Source organism: Cryptotermes secundus, unplaced genomic scaffold (assembly GCF_002891405.2).
Source record: "Cryptotermes secundus unplaced genomic scaffold, Csec_1.0 scaffold1705, whole genome shotgun sequence".
NCBI classification, from domain to species: domain Eukaryota; kingdom Metazoa; phylum Arthropoda; class Insecta; order Blattodea; family Kalotermitidae; genus Cryptotermes; species Cryptotermes secundus.
Window position 1 is genome coordinate 129,438 of NW_019718639.1, and position 17,533 is coordinate 146,970.

The following is a 17,533-nucleotide window of genomic DNA, read 5'->3' on the forward strand; positions in this document are numbered from 1 at the left end:
CCGACGACCACGAGCACGAGTAATGTGGATGCGCCTTTATATGTGACTGGTTATATTAGAATTCTTTTTTAATTTTTGTGTATTCAGTCTCTGAATATCTCATGTCACGGTTTTGTTGGTTTATCGGTTTGTATTTGGTTTGGCGTGTTGCTGTCCTGAAAAACACCTTCAGCTCCAACGAAAATATTCACTACAGCCACACGCCGAACCAAAGATAAATTAACAAAAGAGTAAGTAACATCACATATGTAGAGCCTGAATATACATAAAAATATACCTTAAAATAAAATTCTAATATAACCAATCACGTATTACAGATCCATTCATTCTTTTATTGAATGGCATTTGTGACAGATTCTCTTTTGTCTGTAAGTTGCGTCTGAAACAGAAATATCCTGTGAAACCGAACAGTCAATTGCCGAGTATTTAAAAATAGAATGGCGTACGGAGTGATGGATTTGGACTGGGTCGGGAAGGCTGGCCAGGTAGGCCATTGTGTTGAGCCTGGTACAAGGAGCCAGACAGAAAATAGATCTGTAGCCGTTAACTACAATTTATTCCATTGCTGCCGGGATAAAAGGCATGGAGTGAACGTCCCAACTTTGACTCCAGGCAAGTGTATTAATTTTTAAGTTATCGATTTCGTAATAAAAATTGTGTTTGAATCAGAGAGTGCTGGTTTTGTGGTAATCTACGTTAGATGTTATTGGATTTAGGTTTTCACATCGGTGACTCCGAAGAGTATTGTTTTCTGGGATGTGATGTCATGTACTTCCAGCGATGTTTCGGAAGAATATATTCAGAAAGACTTTGCCGCTTGTTAATTTATGGTTTAATCTTTGCATTATTGTTTTATGTTCAATATGGAGAGAGTTGGGTTGTGACGATAAAGCTTAAAAGATTGCAATGGGCTGGGCATGTACAGAGAATGGATAAGGAGCGTATTCCAAAGAAAATACTATACAGTACAATAGGTGGTAGGAGACGTGCGGGTAAACCAAGAACTAGATGGATTGATGCGGTGGAAGAAGATGCAAAGAAGTTAATGGGCGTAAGGAACTGGAAGAGAGCAGCGCAGGAGAGAGAGGAATGGAGGGGCTTGATAAGGGAGGCCAAGGCCCGACATCGGACTGTTGCGCCATAGAAGAAGAAGAAGAAGAAGAAGAAGAAGAGGGTTGTCTGTAACGTAGACAAAATTCTACCAGACTATACGGCGTTATATCCAAGATAGAGTACTTTTACATTAGATACCGACTAGGGTCAGTGTCTTCTTCAGATTCTAGTTTATAAGCATAACACCCACAGGACTGCACTGATATTTATTTTTATATGAACTCATTGGTGATCAATAAATTATTCCTCTGATGATAAAAGTGATTGCTAGGTCACCGTTAATTTGCCTTTAAAAATAATATCAGGTATGAGTCCTGAGAAGAATGCAAAATTAAATTTTATTAAAAGGTTCAGTCCATGTGCTGAGGTTAGTAAAAATATAAAATACTTAAATATATAATTTAGTTTTGCATTTATTGTACAAAATTTCGATTATTAAAAATTAAAATTGCGTTTAATTTCCCACGTTGTTAATAACGGGCGCATAACCCATTGGAAACCTTATAGTTTCGTAGAATTTTCCTTACATTTCATAGGAAGGCACTGTCTTACATTTTCTTTATCAAAGATTAAGAAAATCAAGCAATTAGCTACAACCAAGTAGCAGGCAGAGTGTGTGCTGGGTAATAGACTGTCAACCCTGAAGATCAAAGCAATATGTTCCTCCGAAACATCAGTGCCTGTACAATGCTACATGAGTCTCATCCAAGAATAACTTATAGTCGGAAGGTCTTCGGTTCGAATCTCGGCCAGGGCACCGTTTAGCCCGATGTTCTTCTTGAGTTTCCACAGTCCCTCCAAATGAATGCAGACATAACATCTCAGATTAGGCCCCGACCACTTCATTCACAACTCAGTAATTAACCCATCATTCGATACGTCCTTAAATTAGCTTAATGTATTGAACACCACACCATGAAGACGAATGAGGAGCGGAGGTATGGCTCCACGAACTCCAGTATGGTCTCCAGTATTAACCGGACAGAAGGTTGGGTGGACTGGTCCGTATACCGTACAGCAGATCTTCAAATGCTGGGAATCGAACCATTATCCCTCCTTCTTCCAGCCCATACCCTAGTCACTATACCGAATGAGCTACCGAGGCTCTCATTAGGTACATAAATGAATACCATCACTTCATGATGTTATTTTGTGTCTCTTCTTCCTTCCTTAAATTCTTTCTTTTTTTCTCTCTCTTTATCTGTCCTTCCTTCGTCCTTAGTTTTGCGCACTGAATCCTGTGACCCTGTTGCATAGCTACAAAGGCAGATTATATTTAAAACATCATAGAGAAAACGTGTAAGCAAATGCGATTCCAGTTCTAATTTATTGCCAATAGAATCAGCAGTTGCCATAAACATGGATCTTAATGATATGAAGTTGCAAAGAGCACAATTTTAGCTCTCTTCCGGTGACTTCATGTAAACTGACGTTCCTGATTCGTTTCATGGGTCCCGTGACGGGACTTCAAACAGAGGAAGATTGATGTCACACCTCTCTGAAACATGTATTTTCTTTTTATTTCTTAGTTTCTTTAATGACGCTTCTTCAACCAGCCGTGTTATACATCGAGTAGTAAAGTAAAGCGTAGTGGTCTGCCAGTCTGGAGGTGCTCTGTTCGAATCTCGGTAAAGACAAATGTCATGATAATATACCGAATAGGCTACGACCACTTCCATCCAAATCATTCCCAAGTCACAATTCATTTATCATGTTACAACTAATCTAGCAACCAAGAATATCATAAAGCAAAACTACGAAATGTTCTGTCACATGTCCGGGGTTCCGTGACTAATAATAATGGGTTATACGTTGGATGATTTGGTTTATTGACATTTCTATTACAATTACAATCAATTCTAACAGCTGAAAATCAATGATTGTCTAAGACTCGCTCCATTCCTTACTGGACGAGTGTCTTCTCTTCCACTGTGACGAAGGACGAACGAAGAACCCCATGCGACTCGCCTCTCCAGGACTGGGCTAACTTCGAGGCGAACCGAATATACGTCACAGTCTCCAACAGTTCGTCTGTTGCTGCGTCTATTCATGGACGCCTTTGCCTGAATTCAGTCTCAATTCTCAGTATTTAGAGACCGCCTCTGTGGCCTACTGATCGGAGTTCCTGGCTACAGATCCACAGGTCCGGGTTCGATTCCAGGCTATGCCAGATCCTTTTTGAGAAGTAGTGGGTCTGGAACGGGGTCCACTCAGTCTCATGAGGATAACTGAGGAGCAATTTTAAAGAAGTAGCGGCTCCGGTCTAGAAAACCGAAATTAACGGCCGTGGGGATCCGTTGCGTTGACACTCTACACCCTCTATCCGCAAAAGTTGGCACTAACTTCGCCGACAAGCGGCGGTCGCTCGGTCGGTATAGTTCGCTTGCGGACTCAAGCAAACGAGTTTAGTTTTTTTAAGTGCGTAGATCAGCCGCTATGTATTTTTCTCTGGGTTATTTAATGACGCTTTCTCTATCTAAATTCTCTAGAATCTCTTGATAGAATGATTAATAAAGGATAAAATAAAAAGCATTTGGAAACAAGCAGTTATAGCCTAATCAAAGTAAAATCCCGAAATTTGCCTGAAATCTCAGAGAAGAACACAAAATACCTCATTCAGGATAGCCGGTGTCTCTGCCGAGATTCGAACCGATCGCAACCAGAATATAACTGAAAGAGAGTGTAACTGTTAACGCTTTATAATTCGTTGTTGTGGTAACCAGAAATTGCATATTAATAACGGCAATTGCCACGGACAGAAAAGGCTTTCAAGTAAAGATAACGCTATCCCTTAAGAGACCGTGGAGGCCCATAGGGTTATGAGACGTCGAGGCCCCCACATTTTCTCATAGATGGCGGTGAGGTTGTCAGCCTTACGCGCCGGCTGCCGTTTACCCCCAGGAAGATTCCTGGTACTCATTTCTGTTAGAGGCTGAGTCTACCCTAGGGCCATAGTGCGGCTTGTAGCATACTGCCTCAACCAACTACGCTGTAGGGCCAATAGTTGAATACAATAGGAAAATAGAATGTTAAAGGGAAGAGGGGCACGAGGAGTAAAAAAGGAGAAATGGAGAAAAGGAAAACACGGTAGAACAAGAAAAAGAGAAGAATATGATTAAAAAGGAAATATCTCCATGTCTGTAATGTTTCTATAATTCTGAAATATCGCAAATGCTTTCTAGTGTTGATTTGATTCTAAAAGATGAAAGTTTTACACTTGAGCTGGCAACTGAGTGTAGCAGTTGCAATTCCACTGCAAAGGCTGTACGTGTGGAAAGTTGCCAGTCCCACTGTCACGACAGCGAGGCCTGTCCCAGACATTTTGGCTCATTACGCTGGTCGAAAAAAAAAATATATGTATATAATGCTTCTCACTACGTGACTAGGTCCTTGCTTCGAGAGCACCGGGTCGTTCAGTGCCAGGATCGCGGGTAATTTCGTCCTTACGTATTTGGGAATACAGGCGGGTGTCATGGCAATAGTTAATTCAGAATAATAGCCTTACTTTCAGGAAAATAACCTTGTATTTTATACAGAAAATAATTAAATGCTTCTATATATACAAAAAGAAATGTGATGATGATGTCAGAGCTCATAAATTCTGCAAATTTCGAGTTGTAATATCAACTAATTATCGGGCGTTAATAGTTAGCTTGATATCAAACTATAAGCAAGTAACTAACCTCTGTTTTAGTGTATCGTGTCTATTCTGTGGAATGAATGCTATATAAATGAAAATGTTTTTACGATTGGCTATTTATGCGTGTTGTTCGTGGGAATAGGGCGTTAAACGTCGATCTCGACCTCTCATTTGATAATATGTTGTAATAGAAGGAAAACGGGGGGAAAGCAGAGGAAGTTAAGCGTATGATGGCGGAAGCAACGAATGACGAGACTTCTACCTCACTGCTCAACGAGTCTTACATGAATGAGTCGGTATAGCAGCGGGTTACGGACAGGATGGCTGGGATTCGACTCCCGGCAGGAGTAAGATTTTTCTCTTCTCCACATCGTTGAGAACAGCCGTGGGGTCCATCCAGCTTCCTATATAATGAGTACCGGGGATCTTACCCCGAGCGTAAAGTGGCCGGGGCTTGAAGCTGACCACTCATTTCCATATAATGCCGATATCAAGATTGGTGGAATTGTATCTCCACTCTCCCATGACTCTACATAACTAATTAAGCACAGGGACAGAGAGACAAGTGGAGGGCCCTTGTGTACACGGTAATGTAAATTCGGGATTCCATAAATTACAGGGAATTTCTTATTCAGCTTTACGGTTATCAGTTCTTCAAGAGGGGCTTCGTTCCAATCCAGTGAGGGAAGTTCTCAATTCATAAACTGAGATATCTCATTCAGTGAAGTGGCTTGTTTAGGTGTGAGAGGACGGGGTTGGATTCCCAACGGAAGACTGGAGTCTTAGTGTCTTTCTGAAGTTCACAGAGAATGTGGGACCCACCCGGCACTCCTCTCGATGGGTAATGAGGAACAAAGCGCTCAGAACGTGAAGATGAACGCTAACCTCCATCTTGTGCCCACCCTCATCAACAGCCATGCTGTGGTGCTTTGGGTACATCGCTTCACATATTCAGCGATGTAAACAAGAGCTCCAAAAAATGTAACCGCAAATTAGGATAATTAAATGGACATAACTCAGAAGTTAAATGTTACCTCATGGTCCCAAAATATTCCACCGGCTGGCTCTGCTAATATCTATAGAATTTACATATGTGTATTGGTGGGTTGGTGATGGCTGAACGAGTCGAAACAGCTCAGTTGGTAGAAAGATATTTATATCATTCCACTCTTCATTCTGGTCCACTCCACGCTCTCCTCTCCTCTTCTCTTCCCTTCTCTTCTCCTCTCTTCATCAGAATATCCTTCCCCTGTGCTGCCACAGTAAATTATGTAACATTTCAGAGTACGATGGTAGCTGAAACGTGTGCCGTCTGCACGCAACCCGCCAAACAGCGGTGTGGTGGGTGTCACGTGACGTACTATTGTTGTCGAGATCATCAGAGATTGGACTGGAAAGGACACCGCAGCCAATGTAAACCTTTCAAGGTAAGTTCCACGTGCAACTGCACTGTGTGGGCATGGCAACCGCGCTCCACTGTACGAAGTCCCTTCCCATCGTCATGCTGAAAGTTTCTATATTCATTGACAATTATATGGTTGTACGGCCGGGGTTCGATTCCCGGCAAGAGCGAGAAATTTTCTCGACTACAGATCTTCTCTGTGGCGCACATAGTCTCCTATGCAATGTGAAAACGGGGATTTATTCCCCGGAGTAAAGCGGTCGGGGCGTGAAGCTGACCACTCACCTCGATCTATTGTCGAAGTCAAGAATACTGTAACTATACATACACCTCATTACGTCCTCATGACGTGGTGTTTAATTAATTAATTAATTAAGCATAAGTACTAACTTCTTATTAGATGTTTTGGCATGAAAGTTATTCTTACTGATGTTTTATGCTGTGTTCTTTTGTGGGCTATTTTGGGACGCTTTTGGTAACTAGGCTGTAGGATGAAAGATGAATGACAAGTTAATGATTCGGGACACTGTGGGAAAGAGAAGGAAGTTTTGCCTCTGCCGGTCATCGAACCTCGATTCCACGGCCGTCCAGCCCGCAGACCCTTCGCTATATTGGGATTTGCTCTAACTGAAAATACATTGCCTCTGTGAAGAAATGTAGAAAAGAACATAGTGTGTTGGATAGGTTGCGGAGAACAAGGCGCTGGGCCGGCACTTGATTGCGACGCGGGACCTCAAGGTTGGGGAGGTTATCCTAACGGAGCAGCCTCTAGTGGCCGGACCCTCACAAGTGACCCCGCCTATCTGCCTGGGATGCTACAAGCTACTCACAGAGCAGAGCGCACGCCCGTGTTGTGAATGTGGCTGGCCGGTGTGCAGCGAGAAATGTGCACGCGCACCTGCACACCGCGCGGAATGTGACATTACCAAGATGAAGAAGGGATCAAAGGTATAAGCAAATATAGAGTGAGGCACACGCCAAATTGCGAACGCCTTCTTAGATATGCAACTTCTCTAACGTATATATTGCGCGTGTAGCCTCTTGTAATTAATCTCACTCTCCAGTAACTAGCAGAAGGACTCAGGGGCGCCCCTGCCAGTGTCAATGTGGTGCCAAACCAGTAGATCCCAGAGTGACTAGCCCATAGCCAATCAAATTACTGTAATCTCGCGTTTTATAACTTGTATAAATGTTCTCGTTTGTGGCCTATTCAACAACGATGTCATTATCTAGACTATAACTCAATGCAGCTGAGTCCTTCTTGAGAAGCTGACAGTCGCTCAGATGTTCAAGAATTTCTCAAAATTTTACTGGATTCACATGAGCCCACCACTGGTCTCTATCGTGAGCCAGAACAATCAAGTTCATACTCTCATATTATATCTCTAAGATAAAAGTGTAATATTCTTCCATCTATGTCTACGTCTTCCTGATGGTCTATTTCCTTCTAGCTTTTCCAAGAAAATTCTATATGCATTCTTATTCTCCCCCATGCATGCTACATACCCTGCAAGTCATCCCCATAGATTGTATCTGTATCCAGACTATACTGAGTCAAAAGTTACAAACGATTGATTATTGTAGAATTAGATAGGATTCCGAAGGAAGCGGTCGTGACCTATTCGAGGGAATAACCAGGCAATTGCCTGAAGGGACTGAGGGAAACTATGAACAACTCCAGTCAGGACAGTAGTGCCTCAGCCCAGATTCTAACCGAGCACCTCCCAAATACGAGCCTTACCGCTGTGCCAATTCGCTAAGCGACAGCGTATAATATGGTAGATAAACTAGTGTTTTGGAGGCATTTGCTGTCTACATCTTCAGGGAACAATATGGAGGCAATATGTTCCTTTTGATAACCAACGCCATAGGGACCTAATATGTTAAGACACCCTGTAATTTTACTAGCTAATTTATCGGGGCTAATATTTTGGATATAATGACGGCCGGTATTTGAAACGTGAGTTTTTACTGTCCCCCTTGTTAAGTGTGTGTGAAGCAGTATAGCCGCTCTCTATATGTCAAGCTGGCATGGTGCTTTCTTTTTAAATTCGCTTAGTGAGGGTGGAGTCCAACTGGGTCCACTCGGCTCGGCGGCCACTGATTGGCCTGTTGTAGCCTGCCCTGGGTGATTATAATGACGGAGAATTTGGTGGAATGAAGATTGACAGGGGAAACCGAAGTACTCGGAGAGAACTCTCCCCAGCGCCACTTTGTCCACCACAAATCCCACTTGACCAGACCCGGGATCGAACCCGGGCCGCCGCGGTGGGAAGCCAGCGCGGACTTGGCATGATTCTTAATTAAGCACAGCGGCAAATTTACATTTTATCCTCATCTGGAAATAAATTTGAGAGAGCGCAGGTGAACGCTGCTGAAATTTGTATAACAAAGGATTACACTTCCCTTTGAATTCTAGGTATCGGGTACCCCACTAGTAGATCCACATGAAAAATCTGTCTGATAATACTCTGATATTTTAGCAGTGATCTATCAAATACATAGGTCATTTATAAGTTTCTTTGCATTCTTTACTGAGGTTACAGTACGGAATTTCCTGCAGACGCATCCAATTTACCAGTGTGTGATGGCTCTCCGTTGTCTGCACCTCCGAGACTCGAACCCGGTAATGTGGGAGCGACTACTGTCACTGGAGTCGCACTGTGAGGAACGCAAAAAGACGCAGCGCTACGAGGCAGATCGCACCACTATCGCAGAATTCGTGCGCCGCTTCTTCTGTCTGCAGGACTTTGATGAAGAAGAGATCCTACGAATATGTGGAATTATACAGGTTAGGGCCATGTATACCGGGTGCTCCAAGGGTTCACTAGAATCAGGAATCACACTAAATTTACAAAACCGATTATCTAAGCAAATATATAATTAATGAACTGATCCAAAACGCCAATAATTGAACAGCCAATTAAAATAACCGAGGCTGCGCCATAGTTCAAGCGGTTATTCGCTGGCTTTCCACCGCAGCGGCCCGGGTTCGATCCAGTGTCTGGTGAAGTGAGATTTGTGGTGGATAAAGTGGCATTAGGGCAGGGTTTTCTCCAAGTACTTTGGTTTTCCTTGCCTATCTTCATTCCACCAAATTCTCCATCATCATAATCACCCGGAGCAGGTTATAGTAGACCAATCAGTGGTCGCTGTGCCAAGTGAACCCAGTTGGACTTACCCCCAACTAAGCAATTTAAAAAAAAATTAAAATACCAACCGATAACGAATTTAATAACTAACAGTCTTACAAATTGTCCGAATAAATAGATAACTCATTAATTAACATAATTACTGAGCTAACCAACCGACAAAACCTACTTCTAGTCATACAATTTGTTCATCTTACGAGATAAGTGGTTTTCGTGCAGATGAATACCAAAATCGAGGTTTCTGGATGAGACACCGTATGCATTGATTTATTATTCAATCATTAAATCGAAATACAATACACCCAGAAACATTTTCTTCTGCATACAATTCTTACCTATAAAAGCAAAATTCGTCAAAAAACAACAGATTTCAACAAAGTAGTTTGTAAAATACTTCAATGCCAAACATACAAACCTTGTAATCTCCATGTACACTATGACCCTAACCTCCCAGTGTCATTTAATGCAGCCATCTTCCGTTCGTACTGCTAACACTAACTTCTCATGTATTCATAAATGGATCTACAGCCTTCTATTGGGGCCTGGTGGCTATTTCAATTTCGTAATCCTATACACAGTTGGTAGGATTCCATGGATGGGGGATCAGTCCATCGCAATACTGCAGCCTACAGACAGAATAAACACAAACGGACAATCATACCACGAGTGGGATTCAAACCCACGACCCCAGTGTAAAGATATTTCACGCCCTAGACAGCGCGGGCACTGTGATCGACAATATCATCTTCTACCGGTAACAAACAGCAAGCGTATCCTGCCATCTTCTGACCGTATTCGTAACTATTTGCTAACATATGTATGGGCAAAGAATGACAGTACAAAAAAATAACAACTTATTCGGTTCAAGTTTTTTCGCATTTTAATACCCATCCTTAGGTTTCCAGTTTCTGCGCCAAAATTCTGTGGCATGTTCTTGTTTCAGGTGAATGGGCATGAGGTGCCGGTGACGGACCCCCCACATGTAGCGGTGTATGACGAGGCGTCTTTACTGGAACACAGTTGCCGACCGAACTGCGCCAAGAGCTTCAGTCCTGACGGCGGTTTGATCATTCATACGGTGGAGCCCGTTCTCAAGGGCCAGCACCTGTCCATCTGCTACACGGATGCATTGTGGGGAACCGCAAACAGGCGCCACCACCTCGCAGAGACCAAGTTCTTCTGGTGCAGCTGTGTTCGATGTGCTGACCCAACAGAGTTCGGAACCTACTTCAGCGCAATTCGATGTCTCAACAAGTACGTAATTACCTCTAGTGATTGTCGGTGAACCAGCAGTTCATAATTTGAGGTATAAATCCATTGCTATGCTACGGCTCGGTAAACACGTACCTGCAGAAGCGTACCGCGGAGAAATAAGACGTCCACTTCTAAGCAACGGAGCGGTAACCACCCATATGAATTGGTGAGAGATGATGTGTTCAGCGGGGTCGGCCCCGAGGCTATATAACGCGGAATTCCTAGTGAGCAGTCAGAAAGAATGAAAATTTAAGGAGTATAAAGGAGTACAACGGAGTTTACCCCTTGTGGAGGCGGGGTCGAATACCTCCATCGTGACCCTGCGAGTCGTAGGAGGCGACGAAAAGGGAAGTCTCAAATCTGAGACAGTAAAATATAGTCGCGAGTCCCAAGGGACTCGGATATGAGAAAGACTGCGCTGGCAAGGGCCGGCAACATATAAAAAAGATAGACCCGTCCTTTCGTCAGAGAGGGCGCCCCACAGAAACAATACCGTAACTGTCAAAAGGCAATAATTAATATCTGATCATAAGCCCCAGATGGGGCTCGACACCAAGATTTACTGACTGACTGACCGTCAGTCGCAATGTGACTTTGACTTTGATTTCACAACGGAGTTAGCTTGCGAAAAGAAGACTTTGTGTGTGTTGTAGTTACAGTGAGACTGTTAGAAATCCGTTGCCAGGATACGTCTAGTGAAGGCTGAGAAGATTTAGCGTATCCTAGTGATTTGTGAATTGGGTAGATTAGCGGTAGCTCTATAATAGATTGTGATTAAGAGAGTCTGTAAAAGAAGGTGTTAATAAATCCAGTCATCCAATACAGAACCCCTTGTTTTTGGTCACCGAGCCACGTGACTATATATTTGGTAAACCTTAGGGGGGCCCTTGCATTCTTTATTTGCAAAACTGCTGTCTCTAAGTCTATACATCCAATCCCCCATACGTCTTCATGGCGTAGTGCTTAATTAGCTGAGCACAGGGACAGCTCTACCTTATACTCTCGCTAATTTCCACCTCTTTAATATTTTTTCGTATTCCTATTCCTCGTGTCTTCATATTTTTTTCTCGTTCTATTAATATTTTCTGCTTCTCACTCCAAAAATGGCAAATTATTACAGGCGAAAGACTAGCGGGTGTTCGCCAACTTCACGGTTTTCACTGAATCTGGTGATGTTTCAGGCTATGTGAGGGTTACCTGCTGCCTGAAAAAAGCCTTCTGGAAGAGTTTGATGCGGAGAGCGTCAGTTGGCAATGCAACCGATGTTCAGCGTCAGAGCCCTCGGGCAGGGTGTTTGCCATCCTGGAGCGAGTTGGCGTGGCATTGAGCAGGATGCAGAAGGGAGACCCGGAGGTGTGTAAGCGCTTTCTAGAAGAGTACGCTTCGGAGCTACACCCGAACCACTACTATCTTACGGATGTGAGAATAGCGCTTGCGCAGCTGCACGGGCAGACAGGCGACACAGGCCTGCCTGGCGTGTCGGATCACGACCTCAGCGAGAAGATCTCCCTCTGCCGGAAAGTTCTGGCACTCATCAATGCGCTAGTTCCCGGTAAATTTCAGTTCCTCAGCTTGTACATTAGGTACACATCCTTGAGAATTCATAATTCACTAATTCACAGACAAACTATCATATATTATTAAAGACTTTAAAGGATTCTGACACTGGTGTATGCTATACAGAACTACAATCTTATTTTGGACAATATCCATTGTCTGGTATATAGAAGACAGAAAACCACAACGTTTCGGAGACTGGGTCTGTCTTCGTCCTCAGGTGGATGGGGCAGATCCAGTCTCCGAAACGTTGTGGTTTTTTTGTCTTCTATATACCAGACGATGGATAGAGTCCAAAATAAGCCTAATAGTTTTGTACATGCATTATTATATTTAAGCATCCTGTAGTATTTATATATATTTTACGTAAAATATATTCAGTCCTCAATGCAACTATTTTCACTTTTATTTCTCCTCCTTATGACATGTTTCGGCCTCAAACAGCCATCATCAGGTGTTTGTCTACATCAAAACTCCGCACTATATAAAATGTTCACACACACACACAAGAATTAGCAGTAACACAATAAGCAGATGCAAGGAACAAGATGCAAATAGGGACAAATGATAACACAAAGAAAGGGCTTACGAACAGACGCAACACACGAACACCAAGCCGCAACATAGAACTACGTACATCATTTGGACAATTGGACGAAGCCCCTAATAGAGGTGCAAGAATTATATAATTTTAAGTAATTTTAAAAATTTTGAAATCAAAATTAAATTAGACGGAAAGTGATATCACTCAATGCAAATAAATATCGAGTGTACATCAAGTAAATTAAATAAGAAATATCACATTTGCAAGTGTATAAATAAGTGAATAGTTCTGGCGTAGACAAAACACCTGAAGACAGCCGTTTGAGGACGACAAATGACTTATGGAGGAGAAATAAACATGAAAAATTTGCAACTAGCGGTGAATATATTGCGCGTGGAAGCCATCATACATTGTTTCTGAAATATTTCTGAGTTTGCGTCATCATCAGCTTGTGACATAGACCATTAGGTCATCATTAAGAAATTAATAGATCTTATTTCAAATATCCAGTATGAAGAAAAATCAGTTTAAAGAGATTCTTTTTTCGCTTAGTGGGGGGGTTGAGTCCAGTTGGGTCCACTCGACACGGCGGCCGCTGATTGGCCTATTGTAGCCTGTCCCGGGTGATTATGATGATGGAGAATTTGGTGGAGTGAAGATTGGCAGGGGAAACCGAAGTACTCGGAGAAAACCCGCTCCAGCGTCACATTGTCCGCAACAAATCCCACTTAACCAGACCCGGGATCTCGGAATACCCTTGGTGGGAAGCCAGCAACTAACCACTTGAACTATGGCGCGGCCCTAATGAGATGTTACTGAGTACATAGGATTTTCTTCTGTAAGGTTGCCACATACCAGCAAAATGTTTTCGAAAAAATTTATTTTTATTGGGTTTCTCAGGGCAGTGGTAATGAAGAATTTTGTCTCGTGGGATATTACACCGTGTAGTCCGCTTAAAATAAACCGACGTTTCAGATATGACGTGCTTCCCGAGATGTCGGTTGACTTCTAATGGGCTTCACGGTTTTATGTCTCACAAGACAGAAGTCTTTAATTCCATTATTTTTAGTTTTATTTGTGAATTTTCTAGTAATAAATGGGTTTCTCTGGAATCAGCCTGTAACAAATATGGCTCATGCAATTAATGCTTTCAGTTTACTTTTATTACACCAGAATGGTTTCTATTGTTTGTTGATTGTAACGCGACTAATTTCACTTTTGAGGGGAACACAGGATACGAGGCGTACTGATGTTTGAACTACATGCAGCTGTAGCCGAGGAGGCTAGGAGGGCTTCGAACCAGGGTCAGTTGGACCCCATCGCTCTGCGGGACAGTCTGCTCGTAAGTTCCATGTTCATTAATTATTCATTACACAAAATGAACTCTGAGCAACATATCAGCTGATAGCTTGCACCCATTTTGATTTCATTGCGCAGACTCAGTGCTACTACCGCACTCCAAATCAGCTGACTTACTCGTGGATATGCGCACACCGGCCCAGTTGGTAGCTAGAAGCCACATTGGCTAATTAACTAACTAGTTCACTATTTTTTTTATTGCTAGTGGGGTGGGACTAAGTCCCTTGTACTGCGGTAACTTCTAGCCTATTGTACTAGCCCCAGATGATAGGTGAGGGTGATTGTGTAGCAATTGGTGGAATGACGATTGGCAGGGGAAACAGAAGTACTCGGAGAAAACCTGCCCCAGTTTAGAGAGAGGTTGATCCTGATTAGAAACATATCGCTCTAGTTGAGGGTCGAATGGCAAGCCAAGCAAGGAACTAGCAGAAACAGATGAAATGCTAAACTTCTTGAGTAGCTTACATTTCGACCCTGAAGATAGAGGCGATATGTTCCTATGAAACTTTGGAATCTCTAAGAATCTATAAGGCGTTAAAATCCAGACGACTGCACTCTTCACTATACTTGATGTGCTCATCTTGACACTGGAAAACGTCACAGTCTGATTAAGAAAATACCGGAAGTCATGTGATATAATTGGCGGAAAGTAATATTCGTTCTGATATATGATCTTCATGAATAATGTTCTGTGTTGCTTATTCGTGGCATACCTAACCGTATCAACTGCTCAACCTGACAGAGGTATTGTGTTGGACCTGCTAGAGGCATATTTAGAATAGACGATATTTCGAGCTTTGGCATTTCTCCCGTCTTCATCAACTTACCCTTCTATCTCAAAGAGATCCGAGGTTTTAATAGCTGTAAATGTTAAGGTTTCTGCCTTCTGGATGTTGTTTGTTGGTTATTTAACGATGCTTCCACTATCTAGACTGTATAATGTCCGATGGTATAATGGCTGATGAGTTAGAAAGAATCTGAAACTAAGTGGTCGTAACCTAATCGAGGTACTGTCCCGACATTTTCTTAGAAACACAGAGGAAAACCACGAAACAATAAGTAAGGACAAATAATGTCCCAACTGAGATTCGAAACAGGCCATTCAAAAATATAATAGTGGAGAGTTATCTCTAGACTATCCTGCTGGGATATGACACCGTATAATTTGGCTGATACACTTCAGTTTTATAGTGTGTAGAGCCGTTTCTAGGTGACGGCTTGGTAAAACGTTCCCGAGGCAATAGGTACGCATGGAACTCTTGGGAAATGGTGTTTTCGACTAGGTCCGTGCAGGGGTTATAAGCAAGACAATTTAAGCAAGAATAGTTCAATTGAAAGGAAGTCGTCGTTCAGATAGGACTTGAGTCCGGAAGCAGATGAACAGCCATGCTTAGAAGCCGTTACCAGGCAATTACTAGTGATGACACTGCGAACTTGAAAAGAGCGTAATTTTGTAAAGTGTGGAAATAGCGATAATGCTAGATATTTGTAGTTACGACCTGTAAGTAATCAATAAATCCAATTCCAATCCAAAACCCCATCTGTAGTCACACATACTGCGTGACAATATCATACACCAAACTTCTGCGGGCCTGGATAGCCGAAACGGTGACTGGTTACATGTAATTTGGTTGAGTTTGGCGGCTACAAGCCGGAAGGTCACGTTTCGATTGCCAATTAGGTCATTGGATTTTTCGATTGACCTAATCCTTCCAGCAGCACTGTATCCCTGGGGCCGACTCAGCCTCTAACAGAAATAAGTACTAGAAATATTCCTGGGGGTAAATGGTGGCCGACCGGCGCGTAAGGCTGACAATCTCATCGCCATCTCTGGGTTGATTTTCTAGAAAATGTGGGAGCCTCGACGTCCCAGAACCCTATGGGCCTCCACGGCCTGTTACAGAGATAGCTTTGCCTTTTTATACAAGATCTTTTCAATGTGGAACCCCATTTTAAACGTTTCCCTTCTAAGTCTACTAAAACTACTGTATTAGAACTTCCGTACATATTACAATTGTCTACACATCCCGTACAAGTAGTTAGTGATACTTCGTAGAGCAACATTGACATATGTCAACTTTCATCTTCAGAAGGCTAAGGCTACTTTGCCATGAGCCTCTGTGGCGCACCTTAGCGGACAACTGATCATTTCGGCGGCTGTGTGGAAACAGATCAATTTGAATCAATGGTTCACTAAGACCGCGGACACGAACACTCGTGGAAAAGGAGTCTAACAGGACATTGTACCATCAAGGACTATATTTACGGAGACGTTGGGCTTCTATCAAAAGCGTCATATTATTGCGATGTTTTGTTGACGCAGGAATCCAAGAGGCTGCTGATGGAAGCATCCTTGCTTCTGCGCCACGAGCCAGAAACACTTCCGGAAGGAAAGATCGCGCTGCAGGCCAGGAGAAACTTGGCAGATATGAACCAACTGCTGCAAAATATCCACGCTTCCATCGGAGATATGCCACTTTAGCGCAAACTTCGCAGTTCCACAAGAAGTACGGCCTGGACCCAGCGGGATGCACGCCTACATCATATTCGGGAGGTCCTGGGTTCACGGCCCCTAGACGGGCTATCCCGATTGTAATTTTCGTGGTTTAGCTCAGTACCTTCAGGCAAATGCTCAAACAGTACCTAGATTTGACCGCAAATGCTTGCTTCCTAATCCTTTCAACCTCACCACTCACCCGTCACCTGACCGTTCGACGGTATACAGATGTCCGATGACTTTTATGTCATATACTCAGGTTGTGATTCCTGAAGTACATAGCTTAAATACTAACAGCGTCATAATATATATACCTCGCACAAAATTGATTGAATTCAGGCAAAAGGTCCAGTTTTCGAATTCGGGTTTCAGATTCTTATAGAGGGTCCATGAGAATTTTTGAGATATGTCGCTGTGTACTCACTCACTCATGGAGCTGAGCCCTTCTGGAGGAGTCGCCAATTCTGAAGCTACTTAAGAATGCCCCAGCATTTTATGGAACCCGAAGGTTCATTACCCTGTTTACAAGAGCCCTCCACTGGTCCCTATCCTGAGCCAGATCAGTCCAATCAATACAATCCAATCCTATCTCTCTAAGATCCATTTTAATATTGTTCACCCACCTACGCCTTGGTCTTCCCAGTGGTCTCTTTCCTTCTGGCTTTCCCACCAATATCCTATATGCATTCCTCGTCTCCCCCATTCGTGCTACATGCCCTGCTGACCTCATTCTCTTTGACTTGATCATTCTAATTATACTTGGAGAAGAATATAAGTTATGAAGCTCCTCATTATGCTCCTATCTCTTCGGTCCAATTATGTTCTTCAACACCCTGTTCTCAAACACCCTCAGTATATGTTCCTCCCTTAATGTCAGAGACCAAGTTTCACACCCATACAGAACAGCAGGCAAAATTATAGTTCTGTATATCCTAATTTTTATGTTTTTGGAGAGCAGACAAGTAGATAAAAGGTTCTGGATTGAATATTTCGAAATACTTGTTCTAGTCTAGCC

At 42.9% G+C, this 17,533-nt stretch overlaps 1 protein-coding gene across 1 annotated transcript; it reads left to right on the top strand.

Annotated features, from left to right (window-relative positions):
* The first annotated feature begins 477 nt into the window (after positions 1 to 477).
* LOC111863915 (SET domain-containing protein SmydA-8) lies at positions 478 to 17,009 on the top strand. The gene is made up of 8 exons (XM_023850738.2): positions 478 to 612; positions 6,037 to 6,180; positions 6,840 to 7,103; positions 8,695 to 8,946; positions 10,251 to 10,561; positions 11,743 to 12,113; positions 13,886 to 14,004; positions 16,345 to 17,009. Exons 2-8 carry the CDS (start codon positions 6,043 to 6,045, stop codon positions 16,501 to 16,503), a joined length of 1,614 nt encoding a protein of 537 aa, XP_023706506.1. The 5' UTR covers positions 478 to 612; positions 6,037 to 6,042; the 3' UTR covers positions 16,504 to 17,009.
* Positions 17,010 to 17,533: the final 524 nt, after the last annotated feature.